This window comes from Malurus melanocephalus, unplaced genomic scaffold, assembly GCF_030028575.1.
Source record: "Malurus melanocephalus ecotype Western Australia unplaced genomic scaffold, MMel_1.1 scaffold_247, whole genome shotgun sequence".
Classification (NCBI taxonomy): Eukaryota; Metazoa; Chordata; class Aves; order Passeriformes; family Maluridae; genus Malurus; species Malurus melanocephalus.
In genome coordinates this window covers 225,002-250,735 of record NW_026623479.1, presented here as the reverse complement: position 1 = coordinate 250,735, position 25,734 = coordinate 225,002, and the positions used below count along the sequence as shown (strand labels likewise).

The window sequence follows — 25,734 nt, the reverse complement described above, 5'->3', positions numbered from 1 at the left end:
CTTCCTTCCCTCAAAATTTTACCTAAAATCCTTTTTACTCTATGGGACCACAAATAGCTTAAAGTAGGTATTTAACATATACCCTGCACCAGACTGAGCTTTTCAGAAGTCAGAGATCTTCAAAATATCGGCTTCCCTAACAGCTTTGAAATTTAGGAAATAGGGCACTGCTATAAAATATTGTCCCTACATTATAGGTGAAAGAACTTTTTTTTGAATCATATTTCCTTTTCCATCTGCTATAGAAGAACTTTCTTCTGCTCTGAACTCTTAAGGGTTAACTGGCATTGGGTGGAGGAGGGGGGAAATCAGAGGTCAGCTCATGTTCTGATATCACTGAACTCACAAGTTACTCCTTAAGCATGTGGTTTCATCCTAGGTTCTTCCTGCCAGCAATTTCTCACTTTAATCATACACCCACAGCAACCCAGATCTTTAAATTCAGCAATTCTTTCTCAGGTTTCAGCAAGTCATTGGCAGCCTGAGCTATTTTTGGGATATTTTCTCTACTGCAGATGCAGCTCAGGAAAACGCAGGGAGCATGCTAAAGACCTGCAGCTATTTGCCTTGTACAATTTGCTCATTTCTCTTTATTTCTCTGTTTTCCTGCACTCATCACTTAAAGGACAATCTTTCTTGCAAACAAAATCCCCGGAGCCTGATTAGAGGGACTGAAGGCTCCCAGACACGGATTGCCTGCCAGCCACAGCACGGTAAGGACATGGACACTTTTGGCTAGCCTTGCATTGCAGCTTTTTAAGCTTTGCTGAACGTTTATTTGTGTCCATCGCTTCCAAATCAACACTGGGGGCATGGCAGGCAGTCTCCAGCTCCTGGTCTCCATTTTCATTCCCTAAAATCCTCAGCACTTGTAAGTAACACATTTATACTCACCGTCTCTTTGTGTGTTCTAGAAATCAGTGACTGACACTAATTTTGATCAGTTCCAGGGGTCGGGGATTTTTCTTTACATTTTAGTATCTTTTGGACATCTGTAATTTGCAATCCTGATTGAAACTGTGGATATTTTTATTGCCTGATCTTCCCTGTTGAAGGTATATTGTTAATCTTATTATTTAGCCTAGCAAATTATTCAAATCAGGGAATGGTTTTATGTACAGTAGATGGAAACGTTATAAAAAAGCCCTGCTCCTGCTGATTTACAGTTTTATACATTGCTTTCCTGTCTTGTGTACCGGCTCTGCTCGAATACCTTGAGGCTGCCACAGAGCAGTACACTAACACTACAAAGGGATTGACAGCATAAAACCAATGCAGCAGACAGAGATGTACTAAAAATGACTAGGTTTTAGCGTGCAGTTATTTCATTTGCTCACAGAAATGCACMAAGTAACCTCTGCAAGAATGGTGAAATTTCAATTTTATAGGATATATTAGTTAATTAAACTACTTGTAAAAATAGTTTAACATCCTCAGGGACATTTTACTTATACATACAGTTCATGTCTAATCAATGCACAAACTGAATTCTGTGAATCTCCAATGAAAGAAAGTGGAAAAGGGATTCTTCTGATCCTTTTATTTCAGGCTCTTAGGAAAACTAGAATTGCTCTATCCTTTCATGTGCAGTAATATGATGATTGCAGAGAATTCCCCTGAGGGCTTAATGTACATCATCCAAATATTTGACTGAAACTTAGTGTTTGTTGTCCTGTTAGGAGAGGTTTTAGAAAGGCTGACTTTGCACTAGAAGKAGGCGGCCTTCAGACAGACCAAGCAATCCAAACTACCTGTGTCTGCTGCCAGGACAGATCGGAGCAGAGTGAGCAATCAGAAACCCACACTATTTCCTATCAAAATGCTTAAACATTGCAGTCTGCAGCAGAAACAAAAGTTAGCACAGCCTTCAAAACTGTATTTTAGGAACTTATTAGCTCAGTTTCTAGTTTGAAATTTTTCTCAAGTGATTTGTAGAACTGATGGAGGGATGGGATAAATGCTATATGTGGRTATGAGTGCAATTAAGGTCTTTTAAGCTCAGTTTTCAGTAGGGGAAAAGTTTTGGTATCAATAGGCAAAGAAATTTAAATATCTAAACAAACCTGTAGGATGTAATGACTTAAACCACTAGAAGCAAAAAGTGAGAACTTCAGCTGGTATCAGCAGATTTAGGATCAGCTTCTGAAGGTGGTATTTTTTATTTCTGAAAGTCTCATAACAATTTTGAGGCAATTTCTATGATATTGTCTATGTTGCTTTTGAACCTAAGGCTGATATCTGAGCCTGGCTCTCTCATCCAGCTGGTGAGTCTCTGCCTCAATTTCACTGAAGTCACTGATACYAAATTAGCTGAATAATAAATAAGAATCAATGCTTTAATCCTTAGTTTCATTTTATACCCAATCCCAAATATCAGTACTCAGATTGTTTGAAATCTTGAGACTCAACATATTTCCCAGGGACTGCAGGAATAAAGACAGATGTTTTTTACTAAAAGTTAGCAAAGCACTTATTTGTTTACTTTTAACAGAAAAACTGTTATGTCATTAGACAAGTTACAGGGCAAGCATGTGAAGCTAGATCATGTATTTCTCTGTCAAGAAACCAAAGTTGCTCTCAGCACAAACAGAAATCAGGTGAAGAAAGTTTTACCAACAGGACAGGTCTGTGCAGAACTGAGCATTTTGGGAATTCAGTGAGATAAACCCAATGCAGGGATTAAACCTGTACAGAAACCATTCAAGTGGTGCTTGTTTGAGCTCATTTTAGAAAATGTTCTATTAAATTGTGCCACTGATAAAAAATATTATTAGAAAGATGATGCATGTTGTTTCACAAGATGCGCAGAAGGGAAATAATCTGAATAATGAAAAAACAGATGCCATACATAGCTGTTTATTTTTAAAACAAATTGTTGCATTCAGGAGCTTGGTGGAAATTGAAAACCTCATCTTTGTTAGAGAAGGAATACAGACCCTGGAGATTAGCAACTCTCCAGATCTTCCTAGCTGAGCCCTGTTAATACACTCATTTTTTGGTGTGCATATATACTAAATCAGCCASACGCAAGATACTAAAGATTAATTGACTCTATAAATGCACTAATTTATAATTCAGCAGCAGCTATGATGCCAGGCACTCCATAACTCATACTTGATGATCCTTGCCTAGAAATCAGAATATAAAAAGGACTAATGGATATCAATAATGGCAATGGCTAAAGCGGAACCCAAGCTGATGTAAAGTAGAACTTGTTCTAGAGTCAGAACATGAGTCAAGAACTTGATTATTCCTCAGAATAGCACAAAAGTGGGTCCCTCTAATTTTAGTGACATCCTCAGACACACACTAAATCTGCAATAAGATACTGTGCATGAACACAGCCATGGTAATTGGCCAGTTACAGTCCATTCAGCTTATTTGGGTTTTTTAAAGTTTGCAGTTTACATTTTTAGCTTAAAAATTAATTTAAAGAAGGTTAATTGGTCCTGCACTGCTCTGCAATTGGCTAGACTAAAAGCACCCATAGTTTCAATGCCTCCATTGACATGCAGTAACTTACTACATTGCAACAGCCCGATCAGATGGCTGAGCCCTTCATTAAAATTGAAGGGACAGCTTTATTTTTCCTGGCTGTCACTTTGCACCAGATTAATTCTATTAAATCCAGTTGGGGGATTGTGTTGAAAGAGGAATCATCAACAAAAGTGAATAGTAAAAATKCTTCAAGGACTGGATCTGAATTTTAATAGTCATACAGAGCAGGGCTCTGCAACAAAAAACTGACAAATTTAGCAGTGTGCTGGTGTATGTTGGGAGGCAGCTTCAGTTTAGGGGCAGAATATCACAGAGTAGCAGAAATTAGAGGAAATGTAGTAGGACATTAAGGTCTCATTGGAGGCAGGAATAAGCAAACCAGRGGACAGCCAAGGCAACAAGCTGCAGACTTGTGTGTGAGGAGGCAGGAGGCACTCTCTYGGCAATCCCGAGCAGCTGGGTGTTGCCTTCCCTGGAGCTGCTGAGCCCTGGCAGCACCAGCACTCCCCAGCCCTCTSCCAGATGGCAGCAGAAGGATGAAAATGCTCTGCAGCTTGTTTCTCTTGGATCTTCCCATCTCCACTTCTTCCCACCTCATCCCACAGCAGGAGTAGGGCTTGGCCCATTTCTGGATCTCATTTCAACCTCAACCTCAGCCTCTGATAACAAAGAAGCATCAGGAGGTAGAAAGGGCTACTTGGGAAGGATCAGAGAGAGGCTACAGGGCTGGACAGCAGGGTGGAAGTAACAGAGGAATGGAGAGGTAACAGACATCCTTGAGGAATGTGCAAAGAGAAAGGCAGACAAACAAAAGTGCAGCTGCTTCCACCCAACATTTCAAGTGTGATACAGCTGAAAAAAAAATAAAACCATATTACAGTACACCACTAAAGACAGAGATAGCAGAGACAGTAGAGCACTGATGGCATCCTGTATGTGTGGATGAGTCCCTATTTGAAAAATTATATAGTTCTTGTCACTCACAATACAGAAAGATGAATGTCTATCATAATAGTGAGGCAGTAGTATGAAGGCTATTGGTAAAGATATCATCAGGGAAATTAATCGTTTAAGATGTATGACAACGTTGGCCCAAGAACAAACAGATMTAAATCAAACATAGCAATTAGAATTTGGAGAATACACTGAAGCAGTGAGATGGGAGCAAGAAACCTAATTATCGGGTTTTTATGATGAAGAATGATCAATTACCAAAAGCACTGCCTGTTTCTGCAACTTGCTGCAACATTATAATTGCTCCAGGACTGTTTTCTAGGTCACTGTCATACATGTTAATTTAAGTGAGATATGAATCAGTCTCTGGGTGTGATGAATGGATAGGTGCTATAACYTACTTTGGCAATGTTGCTCTTTTTGACATCACTTTTCTCTCTGTACRAAGATTAAGATCACAAATGCAGTAACATCAGCCTGTTTCAGAAACACAAATGAAACTAGCACTTTGAGTTAAAGAAGAATGAATAGAACAGTCTTGGTTCTTGTTATTCTGAAGAATCTTAGAAATCTGTTATGAGGCTGCATAGATTAGGGTATTTCGAATGTATTTTAAGTGTAAACAAGAATCAAAAAGTTACTTCCACRTAAAGTTTTTCCTCTATTGCTCAAAAACTAAATTGACCTGACCATTGACATTAATGTTTCATGAATTTCCATGATGATGCTTTTTAGGCTGCAAGTYAAATATAATCCTTGATATCATCTTTTGGCATTTCTATTGACAATTGGCATTGGCTCCAGCTAAATGCAGCTGCAATGGATTTCTTAACTGTCCCCATCAAATACGTCAACCCTTCTTTAGTCAGTTCTCGTGGATATTTCTATGATCTTGCTGATTCTTGATTGACTTTTGTTTTACTACATACAACAATCAAACTAGCAATCATAAGAAATAGAACCACTAGAAAAGGCACTTGAAAATTATTTTTATACTAGAAAGTCCAAGCCCAGTCACCAAGGAAAGTCACTGACAGATACTAATGATACACAGCAGCTCCTAACTCCAACTTCTCATTATGCAATATATTTTTCTCTGTCACATCCTGTTGGTAACTGAAGTCACTAACTTGATTTAAAGCTAGATAACATATACAAACTCAAACAATATAATACATCAATGCAGGAATGGCCTACTAAATGTAAATAATACTTCTAACAAGGATAGCAAATGCTAGCAAAATTTGGCTCTCATTAACACTGGTTCACATTTAGCCCTAAATCTTTTACACTGTGACTGTCTATTTGACTCCACAGTATGAACCTGTCAGTACTCAAAATCTGAAGGTAAAGAAATACATTTTTTTKTTTGGCAAAGAAAAAAACAAAAGGTCTCAGTCAGGAGAGAGGAAAGAGATAACTATCCCTAAGTATGAGAAAGCTTTCAGATAAGATATTGATCCAGTCATATTTATGTGTAATTTTCCCATTTTATAGTTAGATGGAAACAAACAATATCTCAGTCTTGCAGAGCATGCTGACATCACATGGCCCCCAAATTTAGTTCTTTCATATAGTTTGTCCGTGCTGGTGTTATTAATAGGCATACTAAAATGGGAACTTCGCCCTGGCTCAGCTTTGACTCACTGCATGGCCTTGGGCATCACATAACCTCTGTCTCCAGTTCTCTATCTGCATAATGCATTTGTCTATCTAGTGACTTTGCAGAGTCATGGGGCAAATAAATTAGTTACTTCACAGAATTTTAAAATTTAAATACACAGGCTTCCCTTCTGCACTTTTTTATATATATTTCCTGAATTTTAACATAAACCTGCCTTTCTTAATAAAGGCAGCCGAAGTGTTTAAATAAACAGAAAGAAGAACTATTTACACTTCCAAATTAAAACCTCCTAGGATTAGTATCTTGAACTAAAATAATGGGACCATATCCACATAAGATAGCTTGTCATCTCACAGCCCAAAATTTCTTTATCTGAYGTTTTTTATAAAGCTCTTTACTGTCCACGGGAGAGAGAAGAAAGAAGAAAGCTTAATTTTGCACCATACAAAGAAATAACAGATTACGTAGTTAATAAAATCTGCACTGCAAAGTATGGTCTGGGCATTACAGATGGAAAAATCTGTCAACAAATCTCCATTATTACACTGGCAGTGAAAAGAGCTGTATTATTTTGGAATCTAAAGTGGCTCAGAGTGCAAGAGAGTCATATTCATTTGACTGCACCAGAGGATATAAATCCTCAATGCGGCTGAGATGACTTGCCCAAAGCTAATCAAGTTAGTTATACGCTTAGTTAATTTTTTTCCTGTTGTCCATYGAAACTAATCAAATTTTCTCCAGAATATAACTTCTCTGCTGCAAGTCAACCCTTTGTGTCTTAAGGAGAGAAAAAAAAAACCCATCCATCAAGGCGGCCCCTGAAGGGACTTTGAAGGCATTGACATGCAGTATTCAAATGTTCATTTATTTGTAATAGGAGTCTAAAGTAGATGCAAAAATAAATTACAGAGTCATCTGACGTTAGTTTAAAAAGCAAAGACGGACAAAGCAAGCACACTAATTATCAAAAGTTGAATAGTTCACCACTGATWATTACTTCAGTGGATGCTGCAGCTTTACAAAGCCCAGACATCCAGCAAACAACTGATGCCCCATTAGACACAAGCAATTGAATCTTTCAAGGTGGTGCTCATGCATGTTCACTCACCTATTGCTGTCTTATTTTTTCTTATGGYTTGGTTTATTCTTTGCTTAGATTAGGGTCTAGATGAAAAACAGACCTTAATATAAAAAAATACTTATAATCCTGGGATACACTGAGACCAGAGACATAGAGACATACACTGAGCAGTGCTGCTGTTCTAACCAAGCCGTGAGTTCTTCCCAAAGTTAGTTCCTCTCAGCTGTTCTAACCAGGAGCATGGATCTCACCATAGCACARCTCCCAGAGAATGGTAAATGCCATTCCATTGCTAATTATATCACTGCAGAACAGTGAGAAAAAGTAATGCTTTGCCCAAATAAGGCTACAGGTTCCTGGTCTTGGAAGTACTTTGTCCATTCCACAAGAAAAATGAATTCAGAGCTCCAACCTAATTCAAGCTTGTATCCTTATGGAATTTGGCAACAGGACAAGGAATAAGAAAAACTCTAAAGCTGATCTAATCACTAATAATGACATAATTATTATGACATAACTACAAGTTTATGATAGATCTAGTCTGACAATGTTATTTTAGGACAACAGGTCAAATGAGGATGSAAAAAAACCCAAGGTCTAATTCATTTCCAGTGTAAATTGGCAGTATTCCCATTGATTTCAATGCGAGATTTACTTGTTCATTCCACCTCTAATTTTTAGTCAGCATCTTTCCAATATTTATAACTGAGTTGCACTAGCCCAAAAAGTACACACTTTTAAATCCAAAGCAAGCACCYCCAGAGAAGTGGGGAAAAGCATTTTTTCCTGAAGCATCTTCACTTAGACAGTACATTTAGATTTACCCTTACTGACATAAGGGTAAATTTTCTCTCCATATAAACAAAAAATTTATTAAGAAAAAATTATAAAACTTCAGAGGCACAGCAGCAAGAGCCAGTCTAAAATATCTGTGTGGCTCTTTTATGTCCAGATAACCTGAAAGGAAGTCAAAGAGGAAAGAATAGAAGGAATTATTGAAATAGAGAATAACAAGAAATCATGAACAAGCAGAGCCTTAGATACCTGTAATCTGCTTGTGTTGTTTAAGCAACAATAATAAATTTAAACATTAAAGCAAAAAGAGGTGCTTCTACGTTTTTGTTTYGTGGAAAATGGGAAAATTTTTGTTTTCATTGTGACACAGCCATTTAAGGGTTTCTAAACAGGAAAATTTCCTGAGGAAGGGAAATTCTGAGCTGTGCTATGTAAAATATTTGAGCCATGTCAGTGTATAAATTGCAGTAAAACACGGAGAGATTCTACCCTTTTGCAGCCCAAATGGTATCAGCAAGGAGGCCAGAGGATCAGTACTAGCTCACAGTCAAACCAAAACTATTGACACAGAAAATTCTCGACTCTGGAGAAAACAATTTACCTCTAGGTTGGACTGTGATGATAAAGTATATATTTAGATTCTTTACTGTATTACCAGAGGGGTCTTGCCACTGAGTAGCCCTGAAGGAAAAATTAAGAGAGAACTGAGGCAGCCAAGTAGTCCATTATGTGTTCTCAGAAGACAAAACAGTGAATCATTTATTGTAAGTTCAATCAGCAAAACCACTAGTTTTAAAGCTTATCTATAAATACATTTTTAAATGTGGTTATTTATTTATTRTTTAATGATGGCTGGTTAAAAGATGAGGTTGCCCAAGCCCCTTGTCCATTATCATTAAAGGATAAGTGTTGAGGACTTRTGGATATGTGCTGTTTATTGACTTCCATACATTGCATAAATATCAYGGCCATGCATCAACCACTCAGGTCAGGATGTGTTGCTCAAAAGTCTGTACAAATGTCAAGCAAGCAAAATTCCTGATTCAGTATTTTATATATTAAAATATAAAAAACAAACACAAGTTTTATGAAAGCACAAGGCTTGAATGGCAGTTTCTGAGCTGCTACTTTCAATATTGATCAACTAAATTTTCATCCAGGGTTAACTATTGCTTCACATCAAAAAGAAAGCMATTAACTGGGCTCCATCGCCTGAAYGGCACTGCGAGCTTTTRCCACTAGAGTGTGTCAAGGCCTGTGTGAGGAATAAACCTCTTCACGTGCTGTATCATTCCATTCAAACTATTACCAGAGCCCTGGACAAAGACAAGCAGCTTGCATGTACCACTTTTCTGATTTCCTGCTTGAYTGCTAGAACTTGTCTTAAAGATTATACTACCACAAAAAAGTCTCACCTCATTAGTCTGCGTATGCTGTGAACAAGGAGTTTTATACGGTTACTGAACAACACAGGCATCCAGAAAAAATCCAGCCAATTTTAAGATCCATTGCACTGTGCCTGTGTTTTCAATGTCAATGAAATATCCCTTCCAGGCTAAGACTCTTACTTTGATGCAGTACAATAACCCTGTTATTTTGTATTGAAAAGCCAGCACAGCCAGTCAATGTATGTAAATCTGTCCTTCCCTGCTTCTCTGCTGGATGTCTGCAGTTGCAGTAAAATTTGGGGAGGTAAAAAAACCCACATACCTATGCAAAAACTGCTGAAAATCTGAAAATACATTGAAAATCTGTGCTGAGAATAGAGATGCTCCGGTGTATTTAAAAAGTCAGTTTGAAGAGAAACTATAAAAGCCCATCTCTTTGATAGTAAAAAAAAATCAGAACAGTTAAAATTAGAAATGCGTAGGCATAAAGCATTGCCAGGATCAAACAGAGTATGTTGAAATGTACACATTTGGTAACAGTAAAAATCAGGAACTGCCTCCATACTTTTCTGAATCAAGGCTTGTCCCCTTCTCCATCTGTAAAACTGCACTGACAGCACTCTCTTCCTCTCTTTTTGCTCACTTTTGTCTCTTCAGCTTGCAAACTCTTATTAGGTGTTTTCACTACAGAGGGTCGCTCATAATAAGTTTTCCACTGTCCATAATGTCACCTCCTTGCTGAAGATTTTAGCTACTAGACCAATGCTAATAACTTCTCTTTAAAGAACATTGAAAAAAACCCCAAAACCAAACAACACTCAAACAACTCCCTATGACAGACAGGAATCCTACTCGCAGTGTGTAGTCATATACATGCTCAGGTGATGCTGTGAATGAAGACACCTAGCTCTTGATTTCATCACCTACTTTATGTCTCCTCAGAAAGGCCTGATAAGCTTTTCTTGGAGACTGCAGCAGCTTTCTGAGTGTCCAAAGGTTGACACTGTTAGAGTGACAACGATGACTGAGCAAAACACCCGAAATTCTTAAGCATCCACCCAAGTGAGCCATAGAGAGTCAATGGGAGAAGAGCCACAAATCAGAAGATTCTGCCTTTGAATTGCCCAGATCAGCCTGAAAAAATGAGTTTGATAAGGCATCTGGAATTCTCATCACCTGCTCTGTAACTTTAGATGAAAATTTTAAACATCATACCTATTTGAAATGAACTGATGGCTGACAAGAGAACAAGGAATGTGAAAGAAAAGAGTAGGAACACAAAGTAGAAGGAAAAGACCAATAAGGTCTCTTTWATTCAGTGTACGCTGAGCTAATGATACCTCATGCAGGTGTCCCACAATCCTGTTAGAATTAAGAGATCCTGCTTTTCATGAGCAGCCTGCTCATCACAAATCCCTACACACTATATTTTTGCCCAAAAGAATCAGGGTACAGCACAGGCAGAGCATGCAGCAAGGCTCAAGGTCTAGCRTAGACACTGTGCAGAAAGGAACTACACCCATACACACTAACAGACACCTGAAAACTCTCAGGACAGTGTCCTGGGAATATTTCATAAACAGAACAGAGCAAGTGAAATTACYTCCAATTCAATAATGAGATGAAAATGTCAGAAAGAAGGAAGCAGAAACCTCAGTTCATACAGAACTCACAGAGTAATTTTTATTTTTAAAACCCAGTAATATTTATTTGGGGTAAATCTGAAATATGACATCTAATTAAAATGTTTTATGATTTTTAAAAAAACATACGTATTTTACTTTTTAATTTATATTAATTTGGAAGTGGTAAATGGTATTTCAGTTTCAGCATGTTAAAATATTTCCTTTAAAAACTAAGAAAATRTTTTGTATTTTTCCTTTTATTTCAGTTGAAACCATTTTAGTTCAACCTAGTCTCAAAAATGATGCCAGTCCTTTCAAACCTCTGGTATTCTAAGAATTTAAAAATCATTCAAAATTTTTGTCTGCCTCTATTCATAAATTCATCAATTCAACATTTTGGCCCCACAATCTTGGGAAAGGAAATACTCAAGAGACCTTCAAAAATACCTTTTCATTTCCCACCACTGTGTCCCTAGCTGATATCCTCATGCAGCAATAGCTCTACCTTTACTGTGGCAGTCCCTCATGGAACGTTTTCTAGAATTAGACTGTGAAGGCTGGGAAGTGAACTTGCCGCTTTTATAAAGAGGGAAGAACACCCAGGAGAAAGTATTTAAATTATGTCCTGAGGCAGAATGAAGTTGATTTATGTCAGGGATTATTTTTATCTCTCCAGTCAACTAGAAGTTATGCAGCAAAGTCTGCAAAGGCACAGCCATGCAGCACTGGTCTGTAGCAGACTYTGACAGTGTTTGAAAATAAAGGCAGCTTAGCAGCAGGAGGAGCTGTGCCCTTCAGAACCCTTGGCACGGCTCAGTGGGAAGGGTTTCCCCAGCCAAGCTCCCAGAGCTGCTCTCAGCTCAGGTGGGCACCACATGGACCCACTTTGCAGCACTTGGGCAGTGCAAACAAGTCTTGCAGGAATTCTGCAGGAATTCTGGACTCTTGGGTTTGGCTCTTCCACTCCACTCCACTCATGTCCTGGCACATCGATGAAGGAAAATTGGGATGGTAAGGACAGGTCCATGCCCCATTCTTCAGTCACATACTGCCTCTAAACATCTCTAATCTGTGCTGAGAGTAGGTTATTATCCCACGGACACCTGGGATCCTTCTCCCTCCCTTTTTTTCCGTCTGGCTTTGACACAAAAGTGAATATATTCTTCCATGCCTGACACCTCAATTCAAAGTGCATGACCTTCTCATTGATTTCAGAAATCCTTGGATAGAACCCCAACCAATTATCCCWGCAGAATATCACCAGGAAAACAAAGCAAAATACCACAACTGTGAAATTACCTCTGGAACAGAAATGTCTATTACCTCAAGATGTTTTTCTGGAAAAGGCAATACATTTACCGAGTTTTCTACATGTAGATGCATGTAGTTGCCTGAAAGCACATAATCTAAAACATTAAATCTCTGCATTTAATTTTCATGTGTAGGGAAGGCAAATCAGTAAAAAGCTTGAATAAATAAACTCTAGTTTTTAGAATAAAAAATTACAGTAAATGTTTCCAGGCAGCCTGCTAGAAAAAAATAAGTTATTTGGATTTTTAAATTCTCTTGCAGAGTTTGAAATTAAAACATTGCGCCGCATTTCCAGTGCTTGCAAGCAAGAACAAATTMATTATAAGCTAACATAAAAGTACATTTTCCTGTGCCAGTGGTGAAGAAGCAGTGATGTGCAAGGTCATAAATAAGAAATGTAAATGAATTTGTATGTTAATAAATGCAATGATGTATCTAGCTGAATTTTAATCATCTAGTGAATGTAATTCCTAAATTATGGAGAGAAAGAAACTAATTGGATTCTCTGTGTCTTTTCTGTTTACTATGAGTAGTGTGCTGTACATTTCCCAGCACTGAAAAAAGACAATGCTGTGGACAAGAAAGGAGTTCTATCCAGAAGCCATCAAGTAGCTAGAATTTTGTGACATGCAGCTTTTTATCGCTTTTCTTCCTTTAATTTTTCTAGGTAGAAATACCACATACCTTCCCTTTCTTTGAAACAAGTACAACTGAGGACCAGTGAGTTCTGTTATAAAGAAAAGGACAATTATCAAAATAGTAGCTTAAAGGAACAGTTTACAGCTACTCACATACTTCAATCTCTTTAAAATTTCAAACAGCACATCTTCACAAGAGCTAAGAAGTGATTCTACATTATTTAATACAATGTAGAAACGCAGTGGATATATATGTTTTCTTAATAAGCCTATCATCTCTGAGTTCTCGACCTTTTGAATCAGAGCAGCAAAAAGCACTGCATGGGATAATGCAAAATTTAAAAATAAATTWAAAAAWTTTTACATGTCTTCTGCTAAATASACAGTATCTACATATATATTACACTCATAAGCTTTATTCCTTAATTGGCATGAATGTTTACGGCAACATTAGGTGAAAGAAGAACAGAAAGSTTATAGTATATTAGAGATATAATGCATATAAACAAGGTTCTGTCAACTAAAACCCTAAAACTGATGAATGTCCCATATTATATTTGGTTATCTTTTTTTTTCTGTTATGAGAAGAATCTCGTATCATTCCTACGAGATGACATCTAATAAAACAGATTAAATTTGCACAGCAGTTTGCAAGAAAAATAACTATTTTTTTAATCTCCATCTGACATAAGCAAAGCTGATAATAACAAACCTTCTGGTGAATAAATTATTAGCAATTACACCTAATTTGGGTACCATACTATCGGAATATTTCAGTGATGGACAAATGCAATTTGAGAGAGGTTTGTCTCTAGCAGTAAAGTAACAGGCTGAGGTAACTTAAACAAATGTTTGAAATGCATTGTGTTATTAGCATTTCAATCACTGCCAATTGCATTTACTTACTATAATTATTGTTTCGTAAGATTTAGAACAAGCATGTTTTGCTATCTGCTGCAAGACAACATATCACAAATTGAGGTGATTCTGATTGAGACTTGGCTTATTTTAACTATATCCAGAAGCCTAGACTTTAATCCTTATAAATTATTCAAATCTCCTTGCAACTGTACCTGTTTCCTTTAAAAAATAATCTAGCATGGATTTGCCCTTGCTTCTCAGTGATGGCTGTTCCTCTGATTCTCATAGTCAGGACTTGCCCATTCCAAGTACCAATCCTTTCTACCACTTTTCCTTTCCTAATTTTCCAAAATGAATCCTAGTGACCACAGTTCTTTGATATTGAAAGAAGTGTCTAATTTACAGCTTTCTACAAACTTYGTGAATTCCCTTTTTCCACAGAAGRGTGGTGCAAAAGGCCACCYTGCTTCACCTAGCAAATGACAAACAAACGTTGGAACAACTTACTTGCAATCTAATGTGCTGGTAATTAACAGAAACCTACCTGATAAGGTATCTCATGCCAATTTTTCGCACACTGATGTTGGATGATGACCAGGAGCGGCCTTGTGAGGGAGCACATGGTTGGAGCACTTATGATGTGACATTGGCTTGAGTGTTTTTTCCAACATTTTGAGAGCAAACGATCTTCTGATGTCTTAACTTTCAAGTGGTTACAGTATGATAATGCCATTTGATTTATATAAGTAAAAAGTACATACATTTTCCCTTGTCATCATCTGGAGGACTATCACAGTATTTCCCTTATTGTGCCCTTGCTTGTAATAATGATTACCTCAAATATTGACAACCATAGGTATATTATAATATTTAAGGCTGTATAAACAAATAGCTATCTTTCTGACAAATGCTACATGTTTTAAAACAGAAACTTTAAAAGTTTTATAAGTAATACATTCATAATGCATCAGCTTTGGAAAAAAACAAATCCACCGAACAAAAAAGATCCAAACAAATCTCCAAACTTGGATTTATCTTTCAAGGGAATAAAAAGTTGTMTGCAGCATAATTAGCAGGCATGGCTGTTATTATTTCCTTAATCTCTGAATGTAGAATCATGTATGATGTGAACGTATGAATGCAAGAGTTCATACCCTTCACTTCATAGATCACAGACAGGTTTCCTGCATTGTCCTCATGGGGACCATAAGAATTGAAACTCTGCATAAAGGCAATAATTGCAATCAAACCACATACTTCACCCAGCAATTCACAGTGCTCAGGAAGGACTTAGCTTCCCTGATGCACAATTAGTTTCTCTGTTACATATTTAGCTTTTATCTATTGGATTTAGGTTGGGTATTTCTCACCTCCCTCTGAAGCATCAGCTCAGCCCTATTGTCTGGACATACATCCAAACTCTACCCATACAGATCAAATCAGAAGTTAAATCAGATAGCACCAAGATTTTGAAAATTAAAAGYGATTTAATTCAGCAATGTATAAATCATATTCTTCCATTGGTAGTTATGCAATTTCTAAAGCTCATCTGGTGATTCTTGTTCCAAAGCAGAAAGACATAATTTTATCTTCATTTAGCAGTTTCTCAAATAATTCCCCACATTTTCCCACAAGCTTTGTATAGTACAAATGGCTTTTATGATATTTTTATTAACTTTTCCCTAGTAGTAACAACTAAATAATTGGACTAGTGTATTATTATGTGTATTATTATGTTACAGAATTCTGTTTTGGTTAATATATTTCTAGTCTTCATGACCATTTTCATGATTGCAGCATGTCCCTCACCCTCCACAACCCTGAGACCCTTCCCTCTCTACTTCCTCCCTGCTCTGCACTTTTTTGGTTTTACACACTTTTTCTCAAGCCCACAGCCTAGGTCTCTCATGGAGTCCCCTGATGGCAGACTGCAGCTTCAGACCTCTGAATGAAATAAAACATGAGCACATTTGATGTGGCTTTTTTTCCTTCCTGATCAGCATGACAACACAGCCAATAGCAGCACAACYGTGTTAGAGCCTTGGCTGCTGCTAAGAGAACTTGGGAAAAGTTGGTAGCAATATTACTTTAAAATCCACATGTACACCAGGTCTTTCACACATCTCTTTACCTCTATATTGGGAAAAGGAATACGACATTATAATAACAATAATACATTACATATGGCATCATTTCTCTACTCCTTTGATAACCAAGGAGGGCTATTCATGGGGTCAGTATTTATATAGAAAATAATGACCTTCTTCACTCCATCAAGGCTATCTAGATCCATGTAAGGTTTGGGGACACAAGAATTTTGCATCTCTTTAGGGCTGACAGCATTTAAAACAGTCTTCATTCAGTCTACTTCTCATCCACTTTCTGTTTATGTCCTTGGTGAAAGTAGTACAAAGAACAGGATTTTACTTAATCCCCTTCTCCTTCTCTACAAGTCCTCTATGCTGTTCTCTTAACTTTGTTCTCAGCATCTCTTATTTTCCTCTCTGCCTGGCAGACAAGGCAACCTTTGGGACCCTGTGCTATTAGTGTCATCACAGGGCAGAGGTTCAATTCATGGAAGAGCTGTCTCCTGCCTGGCTGTGAGCTGTATGCTAATGTGACAGCCTGGCAAGTATTTGAAAATGTCACTTCTAGCAAAATAACTGTCCTGAATGGTATTTGTCATATATACAACCACATTTCTATCAACAAAAAAACCCTAAAAAATTCGACTCTAATATATATTTCAAATGAGATGCCCAAAGGCACTTATAACATCAGTACATGTCAGTAGCCATATGTGCTGTAATCCTCCTCTTTATACATAGACCCAGCATAATCCTTTCATGCACCATGTATCTAATCTGTATTCTCTGCTTTGGAAGCAAGATTAATCTCAAAATTTCAGAATTAATTCAAAGGCATTAACTAGCACACAAATCTTCATTACTTTGGCTACCAAGTAGTTAAACAATGTGGCAAATGACCAAATCATTTATGCTACCACTTCATTTCAGGCTCTTTAAAGCCCTGCAGCTGAACCATAGCTGGGTATTTAATGCAGAATTTTATCTTTTGGGGGAATGTTATTTTTAAATGCTTAATAATTATGAATTCATTTGCCATTCCTTTTATAAGCAGGGGATCATAACGAACTCATCTGTTATTCATGTGAATGTCAAATGCGTTCCCACGGGAGTTTTATTCTAATTCACTATTAGTTAGTGGACTCATAAAATAAAATGTTATCCATTTTTTACTCTGAACATGTAATGCTTGGTAATTGTTCATCAAAAGGCAAATGTGCTATTTTTCTTTGATAACTTTCAGTTTTGATTTAAGTAGGAAAAGAACTAGGTTTAGAGTGAGGGTACCTTTAGAAACAGAAGTAGATATGCTAAGCTGCAASTCATCCATTTAAAACGCAATGAATGAGATTATTATAAGCTAGTATTAAAAAAAGTAGATGTATTATACTATAAGCATACATGCCTGAACTACATGGATTAAACATAACAAGACATACATACCAAACATATATTATTTAATGATAGTTTAGTGAAAGACATGTTTCAGTATTCCACAACGGTTTTCAAGCAGCTGTTCTATTGCAATAGAAAATTTAGAGGTGAGAGACTTACAGGTCATGGCAGAATCTGAATGTGATGACACTGGACAGGAGGACTTTGACCTGTGAAAACAAACACAAAGTCGGATATAGAAAAACAGAGAATTCAAACTCTTACATGATTTTTTTTTTTTTAAGAGCTAAACACATGGGAATTTTTATTAAATCAATTTGTAATTTCTTCTCAATTCCTAATCTAAACTGAGCATTAGCCAGAAGGACCCACCCCAGGAACGGATAGCCCTGAAATATTTCAGCAGCAGTGCCTTAGATCTGACATGCTGTGATAGGGTTATCCACAACTGTGTCACAGGGATACTTCCAATTTTTAAAACTCTTCAGAAATGCTAACTGAAACAAGTTATTATTGAGATACATTTTAAAAGGAGATGGTAATAAACTCATTTATAGTTGGAGCCTCTAGATTAATATACTTACAGATTTACATTTAAATAAACAAGGAGAGATGTTCTTTTTTTTTCATTTCAAGTAACAAGRATATGTTTTTAGTATTAAGAATGGAAATAATAATTTCCTCAAATCATATGCATGGTATTTAAATCATAATATGTTATTCTTGTGCAATCTCTGGTATTCAATAGATTATTAGAATATTAACCATAAAGAAACCACTGAGAAAAACAAACATGCAAATCAAAGCTCAGATGCAAGTCTTGATGATACAGATATTTCTAGATGTTAAAAACTGTAATTTCATCTTTTATAATGGTTAGCAGTAAAACATAATAAGCAACAGAGCTTCCTAAATGCTATGACTTCTTTCACAGTTGAAGAAATTCTATTTCTTTTAACGCTCTAAAGTATATTTTACTTTACTTAAATAATGATCATGTTAAAAACAAAAGGTCTGCTTTTGCTTGCTGCAATGGCAGACTGAGTTATATGGATAATATGAAAAAAGGAATATCAGAATTAGTGAATGACAAGAAGAGCACACAAGAGATGTAACAATTCTGAAGCTTGCATGTCTATCACCTGGTTTTTATTTAAAATKAATGCAATGTGTTTATTTTATACATTAAACAACTATGACAGAAATTATCACCACCAGCAGGCAGCCTGAAGGCCCTTCCCTACAGTGAGAATACAAATGTGGGCGATAAGAAAAATGGGAAGACATAAAGTTTTGTGGGGATGGATGTTGATCTACCAAAGTATCATTTTTCTTGAAAGTAGAGGATAGTTCAGGAGACCTAGAAACTGACAAATCATTCATCAGTTYACAAGGGCACCTACAGGTTTAAAAGGCCTGGGTTTGAACTCATCGTTCTGTAATGGTGACATTCTATTCAGCTCACTGGAGTAATTTGATTTATACATGTCTGAAAGGAGAACTGACTTTTGCAATAGAAAGTTCATGAGAAAATATGTTGGAGAACATGAACTCTACAGAAAGAAAGCAATAAAACTAATGAATATGTAACTATGAATAAGTGAGGCACCAAATTCCACCAGTTCCAACAGATTCAATTGTATTCAGAAAATYGCAGAAGTTGGGTTCAGGATTGCTAGACCCCTCTAAACCCAYAAAGATACAAGAGTTAGGGATTTGRTGCTCAAGAGTTGTTTGGCTTTTCCTACCCACTCAATAGAAAAGAAGAAGTTGCAGGACTGAACACGTGAAAGCATACAGGGGTGAGGGTGAGGCTGAGCATCAGCTGTACTGGGGCTGCCCTCACAAACTGCCAGTGAGGAAAGGAGCACCTGCAGTGGCAAGGGTTTTGCTGGAGCCCTGCTGGCTTTTTGCCACAGAGGGTAACACCTGCTATTAACTAACGTTCTATTTATATAAAGTCTGTTTCAAAGCAATGCATTTAGTGATTTTAGCAGTTGATAGAGCTGAAGGACCAGCGCCTTTATGGCAAAACGCTGGCATTTGTCAGCTTGTACTTTGCACAGAAAAAGAGGTAAGTGCAACAAAGTGACATAAGTGGTGATTTTATCAAACCAGTCACAGAAATGAGGATCAACATATCATTCAGGGTGACAGGTACAGATCAGAAGCACTTGAAGATTTAAGGTTAAGTAATTTAGGCATTGGGTATAAAGAATGCTGATAGTTCTAGRGAGAAAGGAAAAATATACAGTTGATAGCAATGTATTACAATACTGAAGATGGAAAAATACTTGAGTGCCCTGCTTGCGTATTTTTAGAATCTTCRATAGTCTACTGCAGCTAATAGAGATTCTTTCAAAACAAGAGCCAAAGGATTTCATTAGGAGAAACTAAAACCATCCAATATCAAGTGATTAGATGTTTCCACCTGGAACAGTGGAAGTAGTCCTTGGCCATTTTAAGATTCACAGATTCTTTTATAGAACTGAGAATGGCAAAGGGCAGCAGAAGGATTCACTGATTTTTCACTGCTAACAAAGATTAAAGAAAAAAGTTCTTCAGACTCTGGAGAAAAGAACAGTATATCTAATTTCTCTGAAAGGAACAGAGAGATGGCARCTTCAATGCTATCTGAGCAGTATAAAGTATCAGAGCAAGGGAGCATGAACCTSAGCTAAAAACTGGACTCCATGGAGGAGGTGGAATTCCTTCACCCCAAAAGATACATAACATGCAAAAAGATAGCAAAAGCAGCAGCCAGAAGAAATAAAATCATTTCTCAGGAAAATTAAATAACATCTGAAAAAGAAAGCTCAACACAGTCTCATATCAAAAGGAAGATCAAAATTTATGCCTGTTGACTTCCTGACATGGGAGCATTTCTGTCATCGTCATCAATTAATATCATTAACAATCCATTAGTATTGTTAACATTCACCTCTTTTCTGAAATTACTGCTCCTTGCATTAACTAAATTTATATTAAAGTTTCATTTTGGTATTTTTAGATGAGATACAAAATCAAGTACTGGCCCCTTGGGATGGYTAAAGGTTTAGTGCAACTCTTTGGAACAAGCAGGCTTGTAATTGKGGAGTCCTGATTAGATTTTAATTCCTAGCAAAACATCACCATGCATTCCATCTTTCTAATTCACTCATACACTTTAAAATTAATGATTWTATTTTTTTCCTAATGCACCTCTATTGTTGTGTCCTATTTGCCTGTTGTTGGGAATCATYAGTGTGCCTGCATGACTTACACTGGATAAACAGACACATATATTGTTCTAATTAACTTTCAACTCTTAAAGCTCTGACTCTTCAGAAGTGAGAAGTGCTATTAATACATATGGGTCTCCACAGTAGTGTCAAACATTTTGTGAAGGAAACCAACTACAAACAGCCATGTCAAAAAAAGATATCCTAAGGCTTATTATTAATGTATCAGCTAGCATGAATCACTGTAGCTCCACTGACCTCAATGAAGCCATGGTAAATTTATACCGAGAATACAGCTATGTAAGCTACATCTCCTTTTATCACTGTACAATGGAAAAATATATTCAAAAAGGATAGGATAGCATTAACATAATATTTGAGAAACATTCCAGCTCACAGAATTAGTCAAAAAGAATTCCATTAAAAGCTACTACTAGTCTCACCTTCCATTTATTACAAATGCTTTGAACCTTAGGTTYTAATTAAATTCTTTTTCTGACTCCATTGACACACTTAATGTTTTTATGTCTGGTTCAAAAACTGTCCAGTCCAAGATTATTTACTTTGACAAATAACATTTTAGAACGCAGGGTGGTTTTTTTGCTTTACTTGTTTGTTTTGGACAGTTTATTTAGTGGGGTGTTTGTTTTGTTGTGGGTTTTTTTTTAACAAACTAATGCCCAGTTTTGCAGTGCAAACTCCATGCACATATGGTTTAATAGGACCAAATTCCAAATTCACATTAGAGTGAAAAATGCCTTTAAAACAATGTTAATTTAAAAATAATACAGATTGGATTCACAGCATGGTAAAATTATAACATAGCTCAAAATATGAAACAGGGCCAGGATTACAGTAAAATAACATGTGAGGACCTTTTGTCTGCTGGCTGGTATCACATCCGGAGATGATTTTTTGTACAAGATTTTTTAGAAGAAACTTCAATAGGGGTTTGATATATGGAACAATAGCAGGATATGGCCTCTAACTGGTAGGAACAATTGCTGTTCTCAGACATGTGCAAGTTAACTTTCATTAACTTTATTAGATTTTGTGCACACTTTCTGGCCTAGATTCAGAGCTGCATCTAATTTCTCCTGGGGACAGCTGAGACACAGAGYRTAAGTGAAGAACAGTAACTATCCTRTCTAAGCAGAATATACTGAGGAAAACTCACATGAGYCTCAAGAGTGTGATATYCCAGTTTGGGAATAATGTGAGAAAGTAATACMAGCAAACCCACTTTCTTTCCAGCTACACACTTAAAGCCTTGTAGGCTGCAGGGCAAGGGAAGAGTTGCCTAGATGGGCTCTACAGTGGGTGGAATCTCCTCAGACCAAAGGAATTTTCAGCACGTAAATTTTCCAGTTCTAGGACAGGCCCATCCAAAAAAGCTTATTAAGATGGGAAAATACAAAGATAGAATTTAACCTCTGAATTGTGGAAGATGTTAAGTACAGATGTTTCTCTAGAATAGTAACTAGCAACTCTATAGACATGTAAGCTGTTTATATTGTTCAAATTTTGAAGGTGTTTTTATGTTTTTTTTACAGAATTATTGGTGGTATAATATTTCTTTCAGTTCTCAGAAAGTGAAAGATTATATATTTTGAAAAGAGAACCTTCTGTTTCCCTTTCTTTCACTGCCTGGTTCTGACTTTTCCACAGTCTCAAGCATAAACTAAATTTCCTTCCCATTGAAGGCCCTCTATCTTTCCTTGACTGGTTTTCTTCCCCTATTATTTAAAATTCAGACATTTCTGTAATTTCCCCACAAGCACGTGAAATGCTTCTTTAGGCTGCATCTCTAATTTTTCACCAGCATTGTTTAAGGAGACAAAGGCCATTAATTATCAATTTTGTGTAGCCACTCCAAGAGGCCAACACAGATTTTTGTGCACCCTCTGATAAACCAGACTGGAGAACTGATTTGGCTGAAAAGTAATTGAAGGAAAAGAGTGTTCTTAAACTTGATCTTCTGCCTCACATCTGCACAAACAGCTGCACGAACACAACAGAATGGGTGGGGCAGGAAAGACAACAATTAGCTGAGGTAGAGCTGCTTAAACCAACATTACTACTCCTGCAGAAATGCACATGGAACCACAGTCCAAATGTGCTATTTTAAGTACCCTTATAAATCCCTCACCTGTCACAGTGCCTATTAAAGGAATTTATACTAATAAGGCAAAGATTGTAGCACTCCTGGTTACTGATGGAGCCAAATTTTGGCTGTTTCTTTGTTCTGGTTGATTTGTGTTCTAATTACATTGTAGGATATTGGGAAACATAAATGATCTTTCAGCCCACTTGAGAACAATCTGACTTCCACTRGAAGTGCAAATTTTACCTCAGATTCAAAAGGAATTAGATCACGTCTGTTAGGATATCATTTCCCCCAGATACTAATAATTCTGATTATTTTAAGGAGGGCAATCCTTCAGATCCCTGAGAAATATCTTGGTGTAAATAATTCTGTTTTTCTTACAATAATTTCTTTTTCAAGTCTTTTTCAAGAATAATGAGTTGTGACTTTTAATTAAAATATTTATTTTAATCTGTTRCTTGTAACAAGTGACTATTCTGAAATCATTAGGGCTTTAGAACACGACATGAGCAATAGTGCTAAAAAGCTGGTGTCATAAAGGAGAGCTACACCACACCTAAATTGAACTGACCTAATTGCACGACCATTCTGGCTCTACTGGTACTCCTAAAGAGTTTGTTTTTCATYCAGAGTTCACTTAGGACATTTTACTGTATATGAGGCACAGCACAGTCATCAACTAACAGAAGAGAATCTGCTAAYGTTAGCAGAGTACAGAAGAACTCTAAGGAACTGAACACATCCAGGGTTTCTTGTAGTAAGAAATGTAAAGGTTCTTGAGGCTTAACTAAAGCAAAAAACCAATGAAACACATGTTGCAATTAACAGAACCTATAGTATCCAAAGAATAAATGCTCCTTCAAATATAAATGGAAATTTTCCATTGAGCTATGAAGGACATTTTGTGAGTCTGCAGTTCTCTYCACTTCAAGATATTTTTATAATACAATTCTGTCTTCTTGATTCCTCTGATTTCCACAGTTGTATTCATATATTTGTTGTTTTTACATAGAGATTTGGTATGCRCTATATGCTCTGAGGTAACATACAAGCCCAACTATACGCAAATACTGCAAAGAACATCAACAGAAGTGGAAAAAGTAAGGTGTTTTTAATAATTAAGTAATATACTAAGTTTATGCTTTTATTCAGGGACCATTGCAATACAAYATTTAATCAAAAAATTATCACTATACTTGTAAGTAGTCTTGATATTGCACAATGCTATAAATTCTAGCTCTGACATTTACAATGAACCTTCCAAATATCTGTCCCAGTGGMGTGAACAATTAATAATTCTCTCTGTATCATAAGCTTGTGCAAATACTGGATATTTTTATAAATACCGGTGTTAAATAATGTAGGAGGTTTAAAAAATGAGAAAAAGCCAGAATTCAATACCTGRAGAAACTATTTTCCCAAAAGCAACAGAAGGTGTCACTGCTAACTGATTTTAAACAAATGAATCCCTAAGTGGAAAACACTGCCTTTGTTTTGAAAGAAACTTGAAAGTTGTTTAAGAAGAGAACTGGGTTTCCGTCTCAAGTATTTGCCAGCTCCAAACATAAACATTACATTTAAAAATGGAAAAGACTGTTTCATACCATCTAATTCTCCTTTCTCTTTGCTATTATACCCTGCAGCTGTTTCACTTCAGGCTATGATTCACAGTCAAAGCAAGAAGAGTTTAGGCCAGTATTTGGACAGAAACCCTCAAAGGGCCTTTTAACCCATTAGTATTAGAGATCTAGTAACTGGGGATTTTCYCTTCAAATCCATAATTTAAGATGAAGCCAAAATTAATATCATGAGATCGTTGGACAAACCATTTCCATCAAGAAATGTAAAACTGATTCTCTAAGTGGTTTGAGACTGAAATCTTTCTGTATACTGCATTTCAGCTTGGATAAGGGCTGTCTCTCTAAACTTGTGATATTATTTTAACTCTATATAGCAGTCCTTCCTCACCCCCTTGTCTTCCTTGACACTGTAGTGTTGCTATTCTRTGTTAAACAGCTGTTACATCCCATGCCAGAGATGGCTGCATAACACTGGCGGGTGAGGTGTTATTTTCTAAATATACATACACACAGATTTTGAAATACTTTATGGCTGTTTGCAAGTCTCTCTATACATTCAGATGTATCTATATGGGAAGTTAACGTAAATCRCTAATATAAAACACATTTCCCCTCCTTAATAAGCCTTATTTTTGATRTCTGAAGAACAGCAGGGACTCACATCCTTTTTCCTCTGGACTTCCCTTCCCTAGAGGTCCCTCCTGGGCTGCCGGCACCCAGGRCCGTGGTCTCACCGGGTCATGGCTGCTGGCTCTGCAGCTGCGGGCCCACGCTCTGAGCTGCTATTTACTGGTAGTGAAGTAATTGCCAAAGCTATAATTTAAAAAAAAAAAATATATATACATATGTATATATATACACACATATAAAGCCCGTGGCTTTTAGCCATCACGATTGCATGCTTAATAGCTGCATCCAAGCACTCTGCAGGCTCCCAGCCTGACGGCTCCAACACAGCCCTCCCCTTCTCTTCCCCAGAGAAAGGCATTTCAGGTCACTTGAATTATTTAGCGGGGTGTTTTTAACCAYCTCAAGGGCTTTGCTCCTGCCGTGCGGCGCCTGCAGAGCTCGGGTTTGTGGGTTTATTTTTTTATTTCTTTTTTTTTAGCACGCGAGGTGGAGTTGCTCCACTTCCCTGGCAGAAGGAGGAGATAAAAGCGCGGGGGGAAGGCGAGAGGGGTGGCTCAGCGTGTGGAGGGGAGGGGAAAGGCCGCCACACCTGCGGGCCGCGCTGCCCCCTCAGCCCCGGCCCTGCCCGCCGGGGCCGCTCGCCGGGTCGCTCTAACGCAGCTCTCTCTGTCTCTCCCCCCCATCCTCCTCCTCTCCCTCCCGCTCCTCATTCATCCTCCCCTCTCCCGCCCCCTCCCCGTGCAGGCGGAGCGGGCGCGGCAGGAGGCGGAGCGGGCCGCCGCACGTCCCCCGGCCGGCCGGCCGGCCCCCCCGCCATGGGTCGGAAGCGCTGCGTGGGGGGAGACGGCTCCAAGATGGCGGCGGGTTGCTGCGGGGTGAAGAAGCAGAAACTCTCCAGCTCCCCTCCCTCGGGCTCGGCCGGCCCGGGCGGCGGCGGCG

At 37.6% G+C, this 25,734-nt stretch overlaps 1 protein-coding gene across 2 annotated transcripts in view; it reads left to right on the top strand.

The window, feature by feature from the left end:
• Positions 1-526: 526 nt before the first annotated feature.
• AMMECR1 (AMMECR nuclear protein 1) overlaps positions 527-25,734 on the top strand; it is a 94,918-nt gene continuing 69,710 nt past the window's right edge. Inside the window, exons 1-2 of one of the 2 annotated variants that reach the window (XM_057375385.1) lie at positions 527-713; positions 25,540-25,734. The exon at positions 25,540-25,734 is cut by the window's right edge and continues 298 nt beyond it. In XM_057375385.1, coding sequence (XP_057231368.1) covers positions 542-713; positions 25,540-25,734 — 367 coding nt within the window. In that variant the 5' untranslated portion in view covers positions 527-541. Of the gene's footprint in view, positions 714-25,368 lie in introns of those variants that run through there. The other variant, XM_057375387.1, reaches the window with a different exon arrangement.